Source organism: Leuciscus leuciscus, assembly GCF_965113295.1.
Source record: "Leuciscus leuciscus genome assembly, chromosome: 13".
Classification (NCBI taxonomy): domain Eukaryota; kingdom Metazoa; phylum Chordata; class Actinopteri; order Cypriniformes; family Leuciscidae; genus Leuciscus; species Leuciscus leuciscus.
The window spans coordinates 8,912,535-8,931,747 of NC_138737.1; the positions used below are offsets into that span (position 1 = coordinate 8,912,535).

General features: G+C 37.8%; 2 protein-coding genes across 4 annotated transcripts in view; both read left to right on the forward strand.

Moving 5' to 3' along the window:
- Window positions 1-7,722, forward strand: part of LOC309512602 (uncharacterized protein) — a 34,221-nt gene extending 26,499 nt beyond the window's left edge. For both annotated transcript variants that reach the window (XM_082188266.1, XM_082188267.1), the window contains 11 exons: window positions 3,299-3,352; window positions 3,438-3,491; window positions 3,677-3,730; window positions 3,818-3,835; window positions 4,962-5,024; window positions 5,162-5,233; window positions 5,403-5,544; window positions 5,631-5,737; window positions 6,504-6,572; window positions 6,733-6,942; window positions 7,108-7,722. In XM_082188266.1, coding sequence (XP_082044392.1) covers window positions 3,299-3,352; window positions 3,438-3,491; window positions 3,677-3,730; window positions 3,818-3,835; window positions 4,962-5,024; window positions 5,162-5,233; window positions 5,403-5,544; window positions 5,631-5,737; window positions 6,504-6,572; window positions 6,733-6,942; window positions 7,108-7,257 — 993 coding nt within the window. In that variant the 3' untranslated portion in view covers window positions 7,258-7,722. The remainder of the gene's footprint in view (window positions 1-3,298; window positions 3,353-3,437; window positions 3,492-3,676; window positions 3,731-3,817; window positions 3,836-4,961; window positions 5,025-5,161; window positions 5,234-5,402; window positions 5,545-5,630; window positions 5,738-6,503; window positions 6,573-6,732; window positions 6,943-7,107) is intronic.
- Window positions 7,723-8,286: 564 nt separating this feature from the next.
- Window positions 8,287-18,398, forward strand: soat1 (sterol O-acyltransferase 1). 2 transcript variants are annotated; one of them, XR_014211178.1, is made up of 17 exons: window positions 8,287-8,447; window positions 8,990-9,120; window positions 10,754-10,812; window positions 12,496-12,641; window positions 12,842-12,901; window positions 13,188-13,295; window positions 14,136-14,418; window positions 14,592-14,670; window positions 14,759-14,840; window positions 15,062-15,107; window positions 15,192-15,321; window positions 15,475-15,572; window positions 15,758-15,856; window positions 16,193-16,328; window positions 16,617-16,762; window positions 16,865-17,009; window positions 17,335-18,398. XR_014211178.1 is itself a non-coding variant. In XM_082188471.1 (16 exons), exons 2-16 carry the CDS (start codon window positions 8,997-8,999, stop codon window positions 16,940-16,942), a joined length of 1,674 nt encoding a protein of 557 aa, XP_082044597.1. In that variant the 5' UTR covers window positions 8,287-8,447; window positions 8,990-8,996; the 3' UTR covers window positions 16,943-18,398. The 2 variants fall into 2 exon arrangements, 1 of the variants encoding a protein (XP_082044597.1); XM_082188471.1 differs by having other exon boundaries at window positions 16,865-18,398.
- The last annotated feature ends 815 nt before the right edge of the window (window positions 18,399-19,213 follow it).

Here is a 19,213-nt window from a genome sequence, read left to right on the forward strand (position 1 = left end):
GACGATTGGCTGGTTCTAGCTCAGTCACATACGGAGCTCATAGAACACAGAACCATTTTACTCGAACATCTCGAGAATCTGGGTCTCAAAGTCAACTGGGCGAAAAGTTCACTGTCTCCCAGTCAGAGAATATCTTTTCTGGGCACAGAACTGGACTCGCTGTCAATGACAGCTCAAATATCGCTACAGCGCAGATTGACTATTCAGCGCATGACAGAATCCTTCCGCCGCGGCACTATAGTCCCGCTAAAGAAGTTTCAAAGGATGCTCGGTCTCATGGCAGCAGCATCCACAGTTCTCCAGCTGGGTCTGCTTCGCATGCGCCCACTGCAGTTCTGGCTACAAGCACGAGTACCGCGTCGAGCATGGACTTCAGGTCTCTTTCGTCTCAAGGTCGATCAGGAATGCGTCTCAGCACTGATACCCTGGAGAGCGACCGACTGGTACCAGTCAGGTGTAAGCCTGGGGACTTCCTCGAGTGTGAAGGTGGTGTCCACGGACGCCTCCACCTCGGGATGGGGAGCACTGTTCGAGGGCAGACCGTTTTTCGGCCAGTGGTCAGAACGGGAAAAGCTTCTGCACATAAACTGCCTGGAAATGATGGCAGTCGACAACGCGCTGAGGCGCTTTCGTCCCCAAATAGCAGGACACCACGTCTTGGTCCGCTCGGACAACATGTCAGTGGTAGCCTACATAAATCGCCAGGGAGGCATCACATCCCGAAACCTATACAGGTTAGCGAAACGCCTCCTGGTATGGGCTCAGCACAATTTGCGCTCGCTCAGAGCAGCGCATGTGCCTGGCCACCTGAATGTGGGACCAGACAGACTGTCGAGGAACAATGTTCCAGCAGGAGAATGGTCACTGCATCCGCAGACAGTCCAACTGCTGTGGCAGACATTCGGCAGAGCAAAGATAGACCTGTTTGCGTCTCAAGAAAACGCTCACTGCCCGGAATTTTTCTCAAAGAGCAGGGATGCGCTGGCCCACGTCTGGCCCCGCTGCCCGCTCTATGCCTTTCCCCCCATCACGCTCCTACCTCAGGTATTAGAGCGGATCAGGGAAAGCAGATGCTCAGTGTTACTGGTTGCTCCGTTCTGGAAGAACCAGGCTTGGTTCCCAGTTCTTATGCAGCTGACGAGCACTGCCCCATGGCCAATACCAGTGAGGAGGGACCTCCTCTCTCAAGCCAGGGGCTCGATCTGGCATCCTCGCCCGGAGCTTTGGTCCCTACATGCGTGGGCCATCAACGGGTACCCTCTGATATCCCAGAGGGAGTGTTAAACACGATCATGCAGGCTAGAGCTCCCTCTACGAGACGGCTCTATTCCTCAAAATGGTCAGTGTTCTCCAGCTGGTGCACAGCACGCGGCTTTTCACCCCTGGACTGTGGAGTGACGGAGGTTCTCTCCTTCCTACAAGAGCTACTGGATGAAGGCAGAGCCCCATCCACGCTCAAAGTCTATGTGGCGGCTATAGCAGCGTTTTCCAAACCAACGCTTGGTCAGTCACTAGGAAGGAACGATCTGGTCATTCGGTTCCTTAGAGGAGCTAAGAGGTTAAATCCTCCCAGACCTCCCTCAGTCCCCATATGGGACCTTTCTACGGTCTTGGAGGCCATGAAGGGTGCCCCATTTGAGCCTATCCAGTCAGTAGATATCAAACACTTGTCTTTCAAAACGGTGTTTCTTCTGGCTCTCGCTTCAGTGAAGCGCATAGGGGACTTACAAGCGCTCTCAGTGAGCGCGACGTGTATGGAGTTTGGGCCAAATGACTCGAAAGTCATACTCAAACCAAGGCACGGGTACGTCCCTAAATCCCTCAATACACCGTTCAGGGCCCAGGTAATTTCCCTGTCTGCCCTGCCGGTCTCTAACGAGGAGAAGGACGCCAGCTTCCTTTGCCCAGTCAGGGCGCTAAGGGCTTATGTGTCCCGCACGTCTGTTTTCAGACAGACGGAGCAGCTCTTTGTTTCACTCTACGGACGTTCTAAGGGACTCGCCGTTTCGAAACAGAGCCTATCCAGATGGATAGTCGATGCTATAGCGCTGGCTTACACCTCTAAGGGCTTGCAGTGCCCATTAGGTGTCAGAGCGCACTCCACGAGAGGCGTGGCCTCGTCGTGGGCTTGGTCTAGTGGGATTGCCTTGCAAGATATCTGTATGGCGGCAGGCTGGGCCTCCCCGTCTACATTTATAAGGTTTTATAACCTAGAGGTTCCCGCTCTGCAAGCTAAGCTGCTTTCAGTCTAAAAAACGGTACTGTCTGCCCCGAGTACGTCTGGCCCAGAATACCGAAATAGCGCGAGCAACGCTCGTTTAGATCGCGCAGCTCTATGGGCAATGTGTAGGACCCACTATATTCATCAGTCCAGGCCGGGGTCGCCCTGACTGAGTAAATACCATCACTATAACTGTTCTTATAGGATGCTGCATTACAGGAATGATGCTATTCTAGCCACTCTTCCTGGGCTCTCTGTGAGTCACTTATGATCATGTACTACATGAGCCCGGGCACCTGCCCTTGGGACTTTGGTGCTGGATCATAGCATGCACGGCGTTTTACACTGTTTCCCCTAGCGTAAGATATTACGCAGTACGAGAGTACCTCTCGTAAGAGAACGTACTCGGTTACTAACGTAACCTCGGTTCTCTCTAGAGAGGAAACGAGTACTGCGTATCTTGCCGTGCCTGCGCACGCTCCGGTTCGCTCCGGCGATGAAAAACCGGTAAGCTAGCCTTTCGATGCTATATTTATAGCCCCAGGCCACGCCCGTTTCGGCGGGACGTGACGTATGGGGCGCGAAGCGCCCCCATTGGTGATGACGTCACGATAGGGCCTTATCGATAGGCTGCTGCAGTTGCCGCAGGGCAGCCAATAGGCGCGCGAGCTGTCTCGCCTATGTCTGCATGCTGCCGCAACGCGTTTTACATTATTTCAAAATTAAGGATAATTTTTTGGCTTCAGTATCTCGCGGAAAAGAGATTTCCCCTAGCGTAAGATATTACGCAGTACTCGTTTCCTCTCTAGAGAGAACCGAGGTTACGTTAGTAACCGAGTACGTTCTAATGTATACTTTTTAAAACACAGTAAGGTTTTTGCAGCAAAAAAAAAAAAAACACGTACCACGACCTGAAGGGGGACATTTTTAGAATTATACTAAAAGGTCTTTTAATTGCTAAAAAAAAGTCTAAACTGTTGAAAATTTAGAAGCCTTAGAAATTGTGTATCAAATATTATACAATAGGGTTTTCTTATGGCTTTATAGTGTTAATATGGTCATTAATACAATTTACAGGGCCATGTTGGAATTAGAGGATTGCAAGGGCCCACTGGACCACCAGGAGAAAAGGTAAGTTCAGATGAAACACACCAAAAACTATCAGTTGCTTTTTTCACTAGTTATAAATGTTTTCCTTCTTCTTTGCACCTTGCAGGGAAAACAAGCTGCTCCAGGGTACAAGGGGCGGCCTGGGCCAAAAGGCATACAGGTAGCAGTTTATATTGTGCACATATTTTTTGTGACCTTTTGTTTCTTTATTCATAAGTAGCCTATGTTTTTTTTGCAGTGCCAATTGACAGCCTTCTTAACGTTTTTTGTTTTCCAAATAAATGTTTAATGAACTTTTTTGTCGTGCAAAACATATCCATCAGATAAGTATGTTTTTTGTTGCAGGGTGAAGCTGGTGCTCGTGGGCCTCCTGGTGGCAAAGGATTTCCTGGTTCATCTGTATGTCTCTTTGTAAACTTATTGACCAACTTTATTTGCTTTAGAACAATGGCACAGATTCTGACATATTCTTGTTTTGCTCTACAGGGTCCACCTGGAAGGAAGGTGTGTACTGAAATTGCAGGTGTGATTGTAATTTATATAGCTCTGCTTATCATTACGCTGTACCTGAACCAGGTAGGTACAGTACAGATACAGATCTTATTGTCAGGCTGACCTGTAATGCCCTGGCAATGACTCAAACAACAATGCACACATCACATCGAAACGTTGAAAATATGCGATTAAATATATGATTTAAACCTCAAAATATATTACATTTTAAGTTTATGAAAATTGTAAAGAAAAGAAAAGTTATGGTGTAAAAATAAGAAATTCACAGGAATAAATTACTTTAAAAATTATTAAAATAGAAAACTGACAGAAAGTATTTCACAATATAACTTTTTACTGTATTTTGATCAAATAAATGAAGCTTTGCTGAGCATAAGAGACTTCTTTCAACAACTTTTCTTAACCCTTTTCAGTACTTTTTGACCAATAAAAAAAAAAAGAAAGAATTGTTTAATAAAATGGTTCTCTCAATTTGAGTGATTCAAATCAGATTTTTTGTTTTTGTTTTAAAGATATGAAATCTGAACAAACAAAAAAGTGGTCATATTTTTTATGTGTTAAATAAAATCTTTATATCAACCACAGTGAAATTCCAAAGCCAAAAGATTCACTCCTACCCACCGCGAACAGCCGAGGTGTGACCCTTCAGGTGTAAACCACTCCTCGTTCACGCCCCCTCGCATATTGGCTTTCCAAGCAAAACCTGTTTTACATCAATTTAAATCAATGTATGGTTTTATTTGAACGATAAAGCAAGACTATTTTCACATAATTTTGAAGAAAAAAACTCTAGGCGAGGACATCCATTAGTCAAAAGTCTTATTGACACATATTTACTATGTGTTTTGTGGCCTTATTTCAGAAATTTTAGTTTTTAGTTTTTTCAATATCCACGCATAAACATTATTCTCTCAAAAATGAAAACATGTACATACACGTGGCTCACATATTATGGTAGCCCTGTTTGTGCTTTATAGAGTGAATTTACACCTTTGCCATTAATATGTTTATAAGCAACTGAAAAAAGCACAAATGTCAGAACATCTCAAGGGCCCAGAAAACCGCTCAGACTCCAGAGGGTTAAATGTGCTTTTTAAAATATTGTTCATATCAACAGGGCATGAAAGGAGTTCAGGGAATATCAGGACAAAAAGGTGTGAAAGGTCGGAGAGGACCACCTGTAAGTTGTAAATTTTTCCTGAATGTAACTGCATGTTAATAATGTCAACACTTTCATTTCATACTTATTTCATTCCTTTTTAAGAGATTATGTAACTTAATCTATTATATTCTGACTTAATCTCATTTTCTTACAAGGGAAAACCAGGTATTCCCAGCAAGCTGACACCAGGGCTTCACACTCATGCTCAGAGAAGAGCCTCACTAAATGTTAGTACAAACTCAAGCAGTCAACCTTGGTTTGTTAAGCACTGAAACACACTTTTATTGTCAAATACCGCAAGGTACAGTAGAGGAAAAGGTGGGGTCGGGAAGCAGAAAGACTTGACCCAAAATGAAGCTTTTAATATATTGATTGTACTAGTGTCTTTCTGTTTAGAAAGCAAGGTTATTATCACGAAAGTCTCGATTTGATGACCCTGAAGATGGGATTGAGGAAAATAGCCACTCACAGGGCACCAAAGAGAGCCCAGCAAGCACCTGCAGAGAGCTGAGTCTCATCCAGCCTCACCTCAGAGACGGTGAGACCAGAAAATGTGACTCTTGTTTTACAAGATAAATCACAGAGAAGGAAATGTATTATTTAACTGTGGTCATGTATTCATAGGGCACTACTACGTTGATCCTAACCACGGATGTCCATTTGATGCTCTCCGTGTTTTCTGTAACTTCACTGCTGGTGGTCTAACTTGTGTGTCTCCTGTCCAGTCTAAAGTAAGAGGATTTTCACAGTTTATCAATCTTCTTTGATGACTCTAAAACACATAAACAGTGTTGCCAACTTAGCGACTTTTTAGACCCCTTTAGCGGCTTAAATAAAAAAAAAAGCAAAAGAGACAAATCAAGTGACTTTTTGGACTGCTGGTTAAAGGTACACTATGTAACATTTTCAATACAATCTATACATCATCAATCCTTCTTCCAAAACGTGTTTATATTTTAGACCTAGCGGGATGATTTTCTGCTACAGGTCCAAAAGTTACATACTGTACCTTTAACATGTAGTGGTCAGTCGCTATATCATGCTCCTTCTGTTGTCTGACAGAAAATATGTAATTGAACAGCTTTATTGGACATTCGTCTATGTATTTTAGTAAAATATGTGAATGTGAGTATGGATTAAGAGAGAAAACAGATGTGAAATGCCAACAATTGGCACATCATCACGTCATCTAGTGACATTTAGCGACTTTTCGAGCAGGCTTTAGCTACTTTCCATTGAAAATAGTTGGAAACACTGCACGTAAACTGATGTGTTTTTTTTTTTTTGGTTACTCTGAGATGCCCAAAATCTGAAAGAGATTTGTTACCCATTATTCCGACACACAACAAATTGAAATTTTCATTTCTCAAAGAAATGTACCAGCTAGACACAGAATAATACAATAACACATGGACACATGTACAGAAGAAGAGTTGCTGTGTATAGATATTCTGTTATATTGAAATAATACCATGTTTGTGGTCACGATTTTGTAAGATTTTAGGAATATGGCCATCAGTGGACAGATCTAAAAAGTGGTTTAGTGAGCTTCACAGAGGCTTCAAGGTAAATCACTTTACTTACTAAATTTCATAAGCTGATGAAATGTATTGTTAATTTGGTGTTTTTTTTGTTTATATGGAAACAGTGCCACGAATATCATTATTTCTATTAAGAATGACAAGTGTCTTAATGAATGTAATTTTCTGATTTTCACACTCCACAGTTTGAGTACAGAGGTCTCGATGTTGTCCAACTGCGATTCTTACGGTTGCACAGTTACTCTGCCACACAAAGCATCAGCCTGAAATGTCCCAAAAAACCCAGCCCCGCTGCTAAGCACAATGAGACCACCAAGAGGGTGCTACACTTACGAGGAGACTTTAATGAAGAAATCCATCCATCCCATGTCATCATATCACAGCATGGTTGTGAGGTTAGAAGTAATCTCTGGTAATGAAATTAGTCTATGATACAAGACAACAGCTTTGCTAAATGAGAAGTTTCCAAAAAATGACACACAGCCAAACCGTGTCAGGTAAATTAAAGCTATTGCATATAACAAGAGCATAATAAGTGTTTTCCCTGCCTTATATTGCAGGTAATGGCACAGGTGAGGGTTCTGGGGAATTCAGAGCTCCACGGAGGAGACGTGCAACTACTTCCCATAAGAGACGTTTATTTAGAGAGCGGAGGGGAGAGCTGGGAAGGAGATGCGATCATCGTCCTTGGACATTTGTGCTTCTTATAGTCTCTTTCCAAAAATAGATGGTATTCACAGAGCTCCTGGGAGGAATGCAGTGTTCCCAGCTGACAGTACATTATAATGAGACTTTGAGTATTGTATTATAATGTTACCTTACTTTATGATCAGTGATTTCCAGCATAGCTGAATTTGCTGCCTCTCTGGGTTTATATTATTCAGATTTCCTGTAGACTGAAAGTGGTGCAATAATTGTTTGCGTGCGTGTAGTGAGCATGTGAGTTTATTTAGACTTGTGTGTCTGTGGGTTGTGAGTATTTATGATAATAATTTATTTATGTAAGGTGTAAGAATTTGTATTCAGTACCTTAATGTTTTACTAACTGATATAAAAAATGTAAAACCATATGGCATTCCTAGTTTCTATATATTGCAAAAAATAGTATGTTCTTTCTAGAAATGTGTCATGAAATGCCCTTTTTTGCAATATTCCTAATGTTACAATAAACAAATCCTGGATTACTAATACTGTTTTTTTGTTTTGTTTTTATACTGTACTTTAAAACTAGTCAACATTCTACACTCATGAATTATTTATTTTTATACTGTACTTTAAAACTAGTCAACATTCTACACTCATTAATGAATTATATATAGGCCTATAATCTCCACAATGAGAACATTAAATATAACACCTTAATTTAACAAAATACATTTTTAACTTAACATTAAGACAAAATTAACTCAAAATAGAACTATAAATTTGTAAACACCATAGTAATTATAATTATTAACAGTCCCAAACTGCACCTACTTATTCCACAGACTTAATAAGACTTAATAAACGACTTGATTCATTTCTTTTAAGACTTTTTTTTTTCTTTTGGGGTGAAATATGACCAAGGCATGTTCTTGAAGGGGTTTAAGATTCATATATATTTATTCCACATTACATATTTGAGAAAGGTAAGATAACCAGCAACGCTGCAACATATTGGTATTGTTACTGTACGTTTAAGATCAATTTACACAGTCGAAACAGTTCGACCAATCAGATGGCGTTTTAAGTGCAGACTCCGCCCCCCGGTAGAGAACGAGCGCCTGTTGTGTCAGTTGATTTCAACAGGCCTGATGCAGCTCTGCTGTCACACACTCATCTCAGTCAAACACTCGGAGTTTGTCCTCAGAAGCCGAATTGATTATTATTAAGGACGTGTGTATTTGGGAAGAAAGCACAAGTAAGTGATCTAAAGGTTGTTTTCCGTCTATCGTAAAACGGAGCCAATAAAATAGACATCAAACATTACCTGGCTATTGAACGTCTTCTGTGTTTACAATCACCGTATCGAGTATCGTTCGTATTTAGTGTGAGTTAAATAAGCACAGACGAGCACCAACACAGCATCTAATTTAGCGTAGAATAAGTTACAGCTTAATTCAGTATTCCATTAGTAACTAACTGTTAGTATCTTTGTATTTAGTTTAATTAATTTCACTAGTAATTATTATTAGATGTGCTACTACTAGTACTGTTCCATCGGAGACTAGTATTAAATTAAGTCACTAGTACTTTGCTTTCGTGACAAGTAATTATTTCATCGTTACTGACAATAAGTAGCACATTTTTGTCATTGAATTTAATGGGGATCTGTGATTCAAATATCTGTGGCTTAATCTGACTATTACTATTGATTTCAATGATATACCTGTTAAACAATTCATAAGATTCACATTGTTCATGCCTTGCCTTGCCTTGGTTTGTGTTGTGTTGTGTTTTCAGCATCAGGATGGTGAATGAGGGTGCTGGCACCCCACGCAATCGTAGGGGGTCCCATAAGGTTGTTCCGTCATCAGACCAGGATGGGACAGGAGCCGAAAGAGCCACAGGAGAGGTGCCCTTCCCAAGTAATGGTGAGACTCACTTAAACACTTAACAAAAAACCTTGAATCCTCCAAATGTAGACTATTCAAATTGAGCAGAGGCAAAACAGTCACATTAAAATTCTGACGAAGAGACAAAAGAGTTTCTCTTTTGTTAGTTCTAATGTAACGTTAGGTCATTCAACTCTGACCCATTGGAATCAGTTGCAACATGTTTCACTTAGTTTCCTAACTATTTACGTTACATGCTTGCACAATTTGTACAACCCATCATTTGTATGACACTGTCAATCTTTGACATTATTTATTTCCCTTGATATGCTTTGTTCAGTTCACAGAAAAGAAAAAATATCAAAAAAAAAAATGTTGTGTACTAGAAAATGGGTGTGTTCTTAATTCAACGCTACCTGGGAAAATGAAAGGCTTTTAATTTGCAATAATAGCAAGAAATGATAGCCTACAGTTATAATATAACTCCATGATCGCTATAAATATGCTGTGGTATGATTTGCTTATAATTTTCAGCCTGTTCTTACTGCTGTACTTGTAGTGAAGGTCTTGACTGAGCAGTGTAATCATATAATGGGTTAAAACAAAATGGGGAAACAATAGCCATTACACATTCATGTTACGTTAGTGAAACAATCAAGCTTAATTCTGGGAATGAACAGATTTCCATGTGATTTGCCGTGTGACCTGATTGAGAAATTGCCATGTCCTGCCCAGTACTGTTATCAATGATGCAGTCATTCCCATTAACTCTGACACGAAGACACTGAAAATGCTAGTGTAGTGTATTATTGTGCAACCGCACTGTCAAATACAGTGTAACACATTTCATAAGATGCTTCACAGTGTAGCACTTGAGTTTTTTATATTAATTATTATAGCGTTTTTTTAAGGTAAAATAATGTTGAACAAAAAGTGTTTTCAATGGGGTAAACTTTGCTGCTTTTTGTAACAGTCGAAAGTCATCAGGTTTTACACTCACTATTAATTCATTACCTATTTAATTTTTCTGCCATAAAACTTAAAATGTATCTCTTTATCATCGATTGGCTGAATTTTCAGCATCATTACTTTTTCAGTGTCGCATGATCCTTCAGAAATCATTTTAATTATAATGCTGATTTAATGCTCAAGAAACGTTTCTTCTTATTATTATTATTATTATTATTATCAACGTTGAAAAGAGTTGAGCGGCTTCATATTTTTGTGGAATTCATGATAAATTTATCAACAAACAAACAGCATTTATTTGAAATAGAAATCTTTTGTAACATTATAAATGTCTTTACTGTCACTTTTGAGGAATGCAATGCGTCAAATAAAAGTATTCATTCTTAAAAATAAATTTTTTTAATGAAAAAATTTATACTTTAAATTACTTTAAAAAAAGAAAAGCACTCGAGCAATTTTGTGATGTCACTATCTGTATAGGTTAATGTAGAATCTTTTTGAAAGTGTTGTCTGAATCATCTGTTTCTTCTGTTTGCTCTCACTCAAACGGATGCAGGTTTTCTGTTTGCATGATGTGAAATTAGTTAAAGATTACTTTATGGTAACCAGGATACGGTGCCCACAAGTGCCACTGAATCACCTGCGTCCATCTGTATGTAAATGTGGGCATTCATGAGAGATCTGTATTGATGTCTCATTTCAGGAACAGTGGAAGTGGAGCACATTATCAGCGCAAAACTACAGCTAAAGAAGAAAGCGGAGGTAAGATGTCAATCCCAGTGAATCAGTGGCTTTCAGAACTATGAGCAACTGTGCGAATCTTGTACTTTATCACTGTATTGTTGCAGAGTGACTATACAGATAATCTGTGATAATACTGATAATAACTTTTACGTCATACATTATCTGATCCTAAACGTTCTAATGTGACCTTTGCTTTGACTATATCCTTTTAGTGATTTAAATGCAATGCAATGCTTATTCTTGTGCTTTTGATCTGTGTAAATCTGACTGAGCTTTTGTGATTTAGTTTAGCAGCTCCAGATATTTGTTCTTGTTTATCAAACTCTTTGTCAGGCTGGAAGTTTTGCTCTCTATAAAGCACAGTCTCTAGTTAATTTTTAAAAAGTCTAGTAGAGTATTTCTGCTAGTGGTTCAGTGACAAATAAGTATGTTTGTTCTGGATGAACTATTTAAATATGTTTACATACCAAATCATATGCACTTCTGAAAATTGTTTATACCATTTGAATGTTTTGGAAATAGAGCCATACCCATCAATCGGGTAAAGTAATAAAATATTTTTCTTGAATGCACATGAGTTTACACATCTTAATCATTATATTTTTTAACATATTTATGAAAGTATTTTTGAATCATAATTATCACTATATATATATATGAAGAGTTCAGATGCAAAAGCCTCTAAATGCCATTTGAAATTTTCTTATAGAATGATCATTTTTATCAAGCTCGTATATTTAAATTCAATAATTTCACTTAAATGGCAATGAAGATTACCTATTAATTAGCATTTAAGTGAAATTACTGAACTTAAATATACAAGCTTGATAAAAATGATCATTCTATAAGAAAATTTCAAATGGCATTTAGAGGGTTTTGCATCTGAACTCTTCATATATACACATACATACATACATACATACATACATACATATATACATATACACACACATTTAAACAACTGACCTTGACATACTGTTTTATTAATTTCTCGTCACATGACAACAGGTTTAAATCCCACAAAAATATCAAATGGTATTGTAATTGAATATACAATAAGTTTTCAATTTCTCAAGTCATTTTCTGAATTGCTTTTTTAGGTGTTGTTGAATTATTGAATTAAAAAGATTCAGACAAAAATAATCAGTTAACAAATGCGCAGCACATTTTTCCGACTAAATATTGATTTTAAGCAAAAATATCATTTGTTTTCTGTATTAGGATCAACTGTTGTTTTAGACTGTTTCCCACTGCTTGTAAAGTTTACAGGAAGTGTAGATAGAATAAGGAAGGATGTGGTTATCAGCCAGGGACAGTGAGGTTATTCAGAAACACGGTGGGAATGATTAAGTACAGCCAAAGGATTAAACTTTAGAATTAATTCGAATCACAGACCTCCAATGTATTGCGTCAACGGTTCAATCTCCCTGTTTTTTGTCTGTGTGATCAAGTTAAGTATCTCTTAAAGTGTCCTAGACATACAAAGACCTTCATTTGTCTCCATTAAGATCAGCCACAGTTAAAACAAAATGGCCGTGACAGCTTGAGGTATCACATGAGACCAGATTCTCCGACTCCAACTGTTATCTAGTGGATATGATGTTTTCAGCTTCACCTTCTGCAAACCTTCTGTTCTTGTTCATAAGACCCTCCTTGGATATATAAGAGACTAGCTGTTCTGTGTTTTTACAGTTTTTTCAGCATTTGAAAGCAGACCTGATGAGGCAGTTTGACACTCAAGTGAATGAGTTCATGGACAGCCTGATAGAGGAGTCTGCCAGTCTGGGTTCCTCCCATGTGAGCACAGTCTTTCAGTCTCTCTCAGATAAGGAGAAAAGCAAACTCAGGTACTGAAATCACGCATAAACAGCATTGTAATGAGTGCCATGGCTGGCTAGTACACTTCATTGTTCTCATTTACTCTCATGAATTCACTGCATTTGTGATTTATTTTCCATGGCATGTTCTTGGCACATCAGCATAGTGCTTTTATCTCACATCTTTGCCCCTGTTGTCTACCTTTTCATCTTCCTCTCTGCTCCTGTAGGCATACACAACCTTCCCAAGCCCAAAGCAAGCAGTTTGTGATTCGTCGATCTCTGTTAGAGTGAGTCATGGGTGTATTTTCTCTGAGATTTTGCTGAAACCTGTACTGAAATGTGTGAAAGCTGAGATTTGTTTCCGTCTGTGGTGAGATAAAGATGAGATATGACTTTCATTTGATTAGCTGACCTAAATAAACTTTTTTTATTATATCACAATTTAGGATTTATTTTTTCATGTATTTAGTGTTTAATCAGGAAAACAGTGGCCATTTAAGTGACCAGAAACATATGGTTGTACTGAATATGTATATTTGAAGTAATAGTGGTTATGAAATGATTTTTCTGCAGTGATCTGTTTGAGGTGAACCACATCCGCACCATCTATCACATGTTCATCGCTCTCCTCATCCTCTTCATCTTCAGCACGCTCGTCGTGGACTTCATCGACGAGGGCAGGTTAGGACGCTCACTATTCATCAACACTTTTGGAATCCAGTTTGCTTCAGTTTTTTGAGACGGCAACCTTGTTTGAAATGTTCAAGTTCTGACCTTGCCAACAGTGTGGTTTCATAAATTCATAATGTTTTTGTTTTTGCTAAGGTATGAAGAGATATAATTTGCCTTTACAAGCACAATGTTTGCAAAGTCTCCTATATTCAGTATATACTTCTCCTGGCTTATAGAGGCCCAAACCTATTAAAAATAAATACAGTTTGATAGATAGATGTATAAGAACAAATATAATTAATTTTTAATTACATTTAATACTGAATTTATTTTTGGATTACTTTTATTCTTTTTAACCTTTATTAATGTATTCTTCTATCTATCTATATGTCGTTTTGTCGCTCTATCTGTCGCTCTATCTATCATTCTGTCGCTCTGTCTATCGTGCTATCACTCTATCATTCAGTTGCTTTATCTATCTATTGATCTATTGTTCTGTCGCTCTATCTGTTCTGTATGTCTATATATCTGTCGCTCTCTATCTGTCGTTCTCTATCTGTCGTTCCATCGCTCTATTGTTCTATTATTCTGTCGCTCTGTCTATCGTGCTCTCACTCTATATCATTCAGTTGCTTTATCTTTCTTTCGATCTGTTGTTCTGTCGCTCTATCTGTTGCTCTATCATTCAGTTGCTCTCTATCTATCGATCTATCATTCTGTCGCTCTATCTATTGTTCTGTCACTCCTATCTGTCTGTCTATTTATATATATATCTTTGCAGTAAAGTGAAACAATAGAAGAAGATGCACTAATTTGTGTTAAAATCTTTCTTTCGTGCGCTCTCTTTAGACTGGTGCTTGAGTTTGACCTGCTGGTGTACGCGTTTGGCCAGTTCCCCCTAGTGGTTGTCACGTGGATGTGTATGTTCCTGTCCTCTCTTGTGGTTCCATATGTACTGCTCAGTGTCTGGGCCGGCGTCTACCCCACGTCAAACTATCGGGCCTTATGGACAGTGCTGGCCGGTTCTCTCTTGCTGCTGTACCAGGGGCTGTTTTTGGGTTTCATACCCACATATGTGGTGCTGAAGAACGGCCTTCCCCCTGCTTCATGCTTCATACTTATTCTAGAACAGGTACTCCGTAACCATAGCAACGGGATTCTTTTTATATCACTCCATTGTTCTATTTTCTGCCTTCGTGTGTATTTTGAATGTGTTGCTAGGTAGAACATGTATGAAGGTAGATTTTGAATGTAAGGTTTGTTACTGCTGAATCTAGTTGTTGCTTTGGTTTTTGTTGTAAACAGGTGCGGCTGATGATGAAAACTCACTCTTTCATCAGGGAAAATGTGCCAAGAGTACGATCCTTAGAACGAAACAAAACAAGTAAGATCTTCACTTAGATGCTGGTTGACATAAAAAAATAAAAAACGTCTGGTTTATTTTGTCGTCGTCTTTTTTATTTATTTTTCAGATTCAGTTGCTGTACCTCAGTTCACCCAGTACATTTACTTTCTCTTTGCACCCACCCTAATATACAGAGACAATTATCCACGGTAAGACTGACTGCTATTGGTTTAAAGGAAGATTTATTTTTAATTAATAATTCTAATAAAAAAATTCAAAACATATATAAATGCTAATTAATTAAAATTGTATTTATTTAAATAATGAATATATTTATTTAAAAATGAGTTAAAATTGTATATATATATATATATATATATATATTGATTTTCTGTTTGCTCTGAGCACTTATGTTGCTTTGTCTCTGTAGAAATCCTTGTATTCGGTGGGGTTATGTGGCTACAAAGTTTTCACAGGTGGGTTCTTTGAAAGAGTGCATGTTGTTGTTGTGATTTTTATAAACATTTGTTTGAATGTAATGTTCTTCTGTGTCGTTCCAGGTGCTGGGGAGTTTGTTTTATGCGTATTACATACTTGTGCGGCTGTGTATCCCTCAGTTCCGCAGTATCAGTATGCAGCTCTTTGACCTGAGGGCCATGGTGTTGTGTGTCTTCAACTCTATACTGCCAGGTATCATGTCGGCAGGGCCAATATATCTTCTCATTCCTTTATACTGATAAAATGTTGAGAAAAGAATTGTAGTAAAGAGTACACAGTGGGTCACAAATGTAGTAAAAACGTGCTCAAATGCATTTGTGTGATGATATTGTCCCATATACGTAGGAGTGCTGGTGCTTTTCTTGGCGTTCTTTGCCTTTCTGCATTGCTGGCTTAACGCATTTGCTGAAATGCTACGATTTGGAGACAGAATGTTTTATAAGGTAACAGACAGACTCGAGAAAGTGTTTAATTATTTCACAAATATAGACCCTTATACCTTTATAGACTTTGTGGTAGAGTTATTTTTATATGTTCCACATGATCAGATCTGCTTAGTTTAGCATTTCATCTTTTTTTGTGTTCCTAATGTGCGTTTTGTTCTTTGAATAATGTGCTTTTTCTCTAGGACTGGTGGAACTCCACTTCATTTGCTAACTATTACCGCACATGGAATGTTGTAGTACACGATTGGCTTTATTATTATGTGTACAGGGACTTCTTGTGGGTAAGTCATCAGTTATATATATATACACACATATAATATTTTTTTTATTATTACTCAATTAATGAATTACTTCTAAATTACTATTACTTTTACATAAGTAAATATGTAATTTTATTATTATTTTTATTTAAATATTTTTATTATAATTTATTTATATATAATTGTGGTAATCAAAATCGACTGGAAAAGTCACAGAAGTGTTTCAGGTTGGACCCCTTTGGTGGCCTTGTGTTGAACTGTATTTTTCTTTTTAAATCTGTTTTTGTCTTATTTGAATGGAGCCATTCATTCTAATTTGAATCAAGCCAAACCAAGTTTGATCATCCACTTCTACAGATGACACAGAAGCGATTCCGTGCGGCGGCCATGTTTGTTGTGTTTACTGTGTCTGCTGTGGTGCACGAGTATGTTCTGGCCATCTGCTTTGGCTTCTTCTACCCCGTCCTGTTCTGCCTCTTCATGTGCTTTGGAAGTAAGAACCTCATTTACTACATAAGCATGGTAAATATCCCTGCTGAAAAACTGAGAGTCTTAGCAGGTTTAAGCTGGTCTTACAGCTGACCAAGCTGGTGTTTATTTGGTCAGCAGCTGTTCTACCAAAAACCATCCAGACAGACCAATTTAACCAGCTTGGCCAGGCTGGGATGCTAGATCACCACCTAGAAATTGGTTTTAGCTTCGGTTACAATGACTCTGTTTTTCCGTGGCTGATTAACATGACAGAGCCTTAATATATGTAATCCACTCAAATTTCTCTTAGTGGTGTTTAACTTCGTTCTTCATGACCGAAGAAAAGGGCCGATCTGGAACGTGATCATGTGGACTATGCTGTTCTTGGGACAGGGGGTTCTCATCTGCCTGTACTCTCAGGAGTGGTACGCTCAGCGCTACTGCTCCGTTGAAGAGGTAAACAAAGTGCTGGCCTAGGCCTGGTGTATATATTCATCTGTGAATGTAGTTTAATGTGGATTCATTCATATATTGGTGGTTTCCTTTTTGTTTCCTCAGCCCTCTTTCATAGACTTGCTGAAGCCTCGATCTTGGACTTGTTATCCACAGACTAACACTGCTGTGGACGCTCACTAAGCCACACCTCCAGCTGCCACATGTCATTCATACTGGAGGGAAATCACTGGACTTTAGCATTCTATAGGTATTGCACTATGACCAAACGAAGTGAAAAGTGAAAAATCGTACTCTATATTCATGAAGACAATGTTTTACAAAGAGGCCTTGAATATTTTATTTGTTGAGATCTTAATATTTATGATTAACATTTGTAACCGAATGTAGAATATTTATAATGTGCATTACAAATATTTCCTTTCAAATATCTAAGCGACAGTCTTGTTAGCATTTGACAATCTATATTAGGTTATGTCTGATCTGGCTAAAGAGATTCTATTTTTAGAAGCCTTTGTGATGTCATAAAGTTGAGATCCGATTATAAATGTGTTTTGTGTACTGCCATTTCTTAGATATTGTGGTGTTATTCCAGTACTGGAGAGGCCATGTGGCACATTTTGACCATTTTTTTCCTGGACCTCAAATTCTAGAATGTTTACAAGCAGGGTTGCGAATGCTAAAACCTCAGTGGATTTAATTTATGTGCCATATTGCTGTGAAACACAATTGTTTACTTCTCACCTTTCACTCATACCCACGGTTTCACAGACAAGGCCTAAGCTAGTTCCAGACTAAAATGCATGTTTGAGCTGTTTTAACTGAAATATCTTTAAATATCAGTAATGTTTTTTTCTAAGGCACTTTTAAAAGCTACATAAAATGAACTAAGGCCTAATCCTGGCTTAATCTAAGATTTAATCCTGGCTTAATCTAAGCTCTGTCTGTGAAACCGGGCCTTAAGAGTTTAAAGTAAAATTACTATTCTGCCAATTTTATTTACTTTAGTTTACTGTATTTAAGAGTTTGACTGGATATTTTGACTTTTTTGTTTTGTTCCTAGATCTGAATTAATTGGATCCTAATTACAAAGCTATGATTTCAGACTTATTTATCACGAAATAGGGTATCAGTTGTTTGGAAGTGTTGAGGTGTTGCAGCTGGCTGCACTCATGTGATCAGTGTGTTATTACCAACGTTATATATTGTTATTTCAAGCACAATCCCTTTATTAGTTATAAATTATTGTTGGGTACACTACCCGGATTTATTTTAAAAACTCCTCTAAGACATTTTGAATGTCATTTATTGAGTAAATTGTAATTTAAAATGTATCTGCAATAACTGTTATGACCAGCAGGTGGTGGTGGAGAGTTGAATCTTAGGACTACTGTATGTCTGTCTGCACAAGGCATTTCAGATTTGTTTTCTTTTTGAAACCTGCCATGTAAATTATTTGTAATTTCCAGAATAGTTGATGAATGTAATTATCATAACAAACAAGTGATCAATGTTTTGTAATAATTAAAACCGATGCCATATTTTTAAACTAATATTCATCATAATTTATTTTGTGAAATGTTCAGTGTGTAGCCTGTCCCAGCATGATCTGTAATGGACTAATAAACAGTTTCACTTACTTAAGTGTAGTTTGCTTGTATGTACTATGATGTGTATTGAGCCATATATTGAGCCATGTTGTATTGGGTCTAATAGGTATGTTTCATGAGACTTGACCACATAAAATGAATAGTGAATTAATAATAATAATAATTTATAATAAAAATACAGAATCAATTGTGAAATATTATTACCATTTAAAATCATAAATGGTTTATTATTTTAATATACAGTGTCACATGATCCTTCAGAAATCATTCTTATATGCTGACTTATTATCAATGGAAACAGCTTAATATTTTTTATAACCTGTGATACTTTTTTTCAGGATTAAAAAGTTAAAAAAGATCAGCATTTATTTAAAACAGAAACCTTTTTTTAGCAAAATACACTGCCGTTCAAACGTTTTTTTAAAGAAATGAATACTTTTATTCAGCTAGGATGTGTTAAATTGATAAAAAGTGATAGTAAAGATTTATATTGTTAGAAAGGATTTCCATTTTGAATAAATGCTTTTCTTTTTAACTTTTGATCATCAATGAATCCTGAAAAAAAAAGGTATCACAGGTCCAAAACAAAAACAAAAAAAACATTTTAAAAATGTTATAATGATCATTATCATGTCGGCGTATGAGAATGATTTCTGAAGGATCATGTGACACTGAAGACTGGAGTGAATGGGTGATGAAAATTCAGCTTCTCAATCACAGAAAAAAAAATCACAATATTACTGTTTTCTCTGTATTTTTAATGCAGAAAATAAATGCAGACGTGGTGAGCATAAGAGACTTCTTTCAAAAACATAAAAAATATTAATGTTTTCAAACTTTTGAC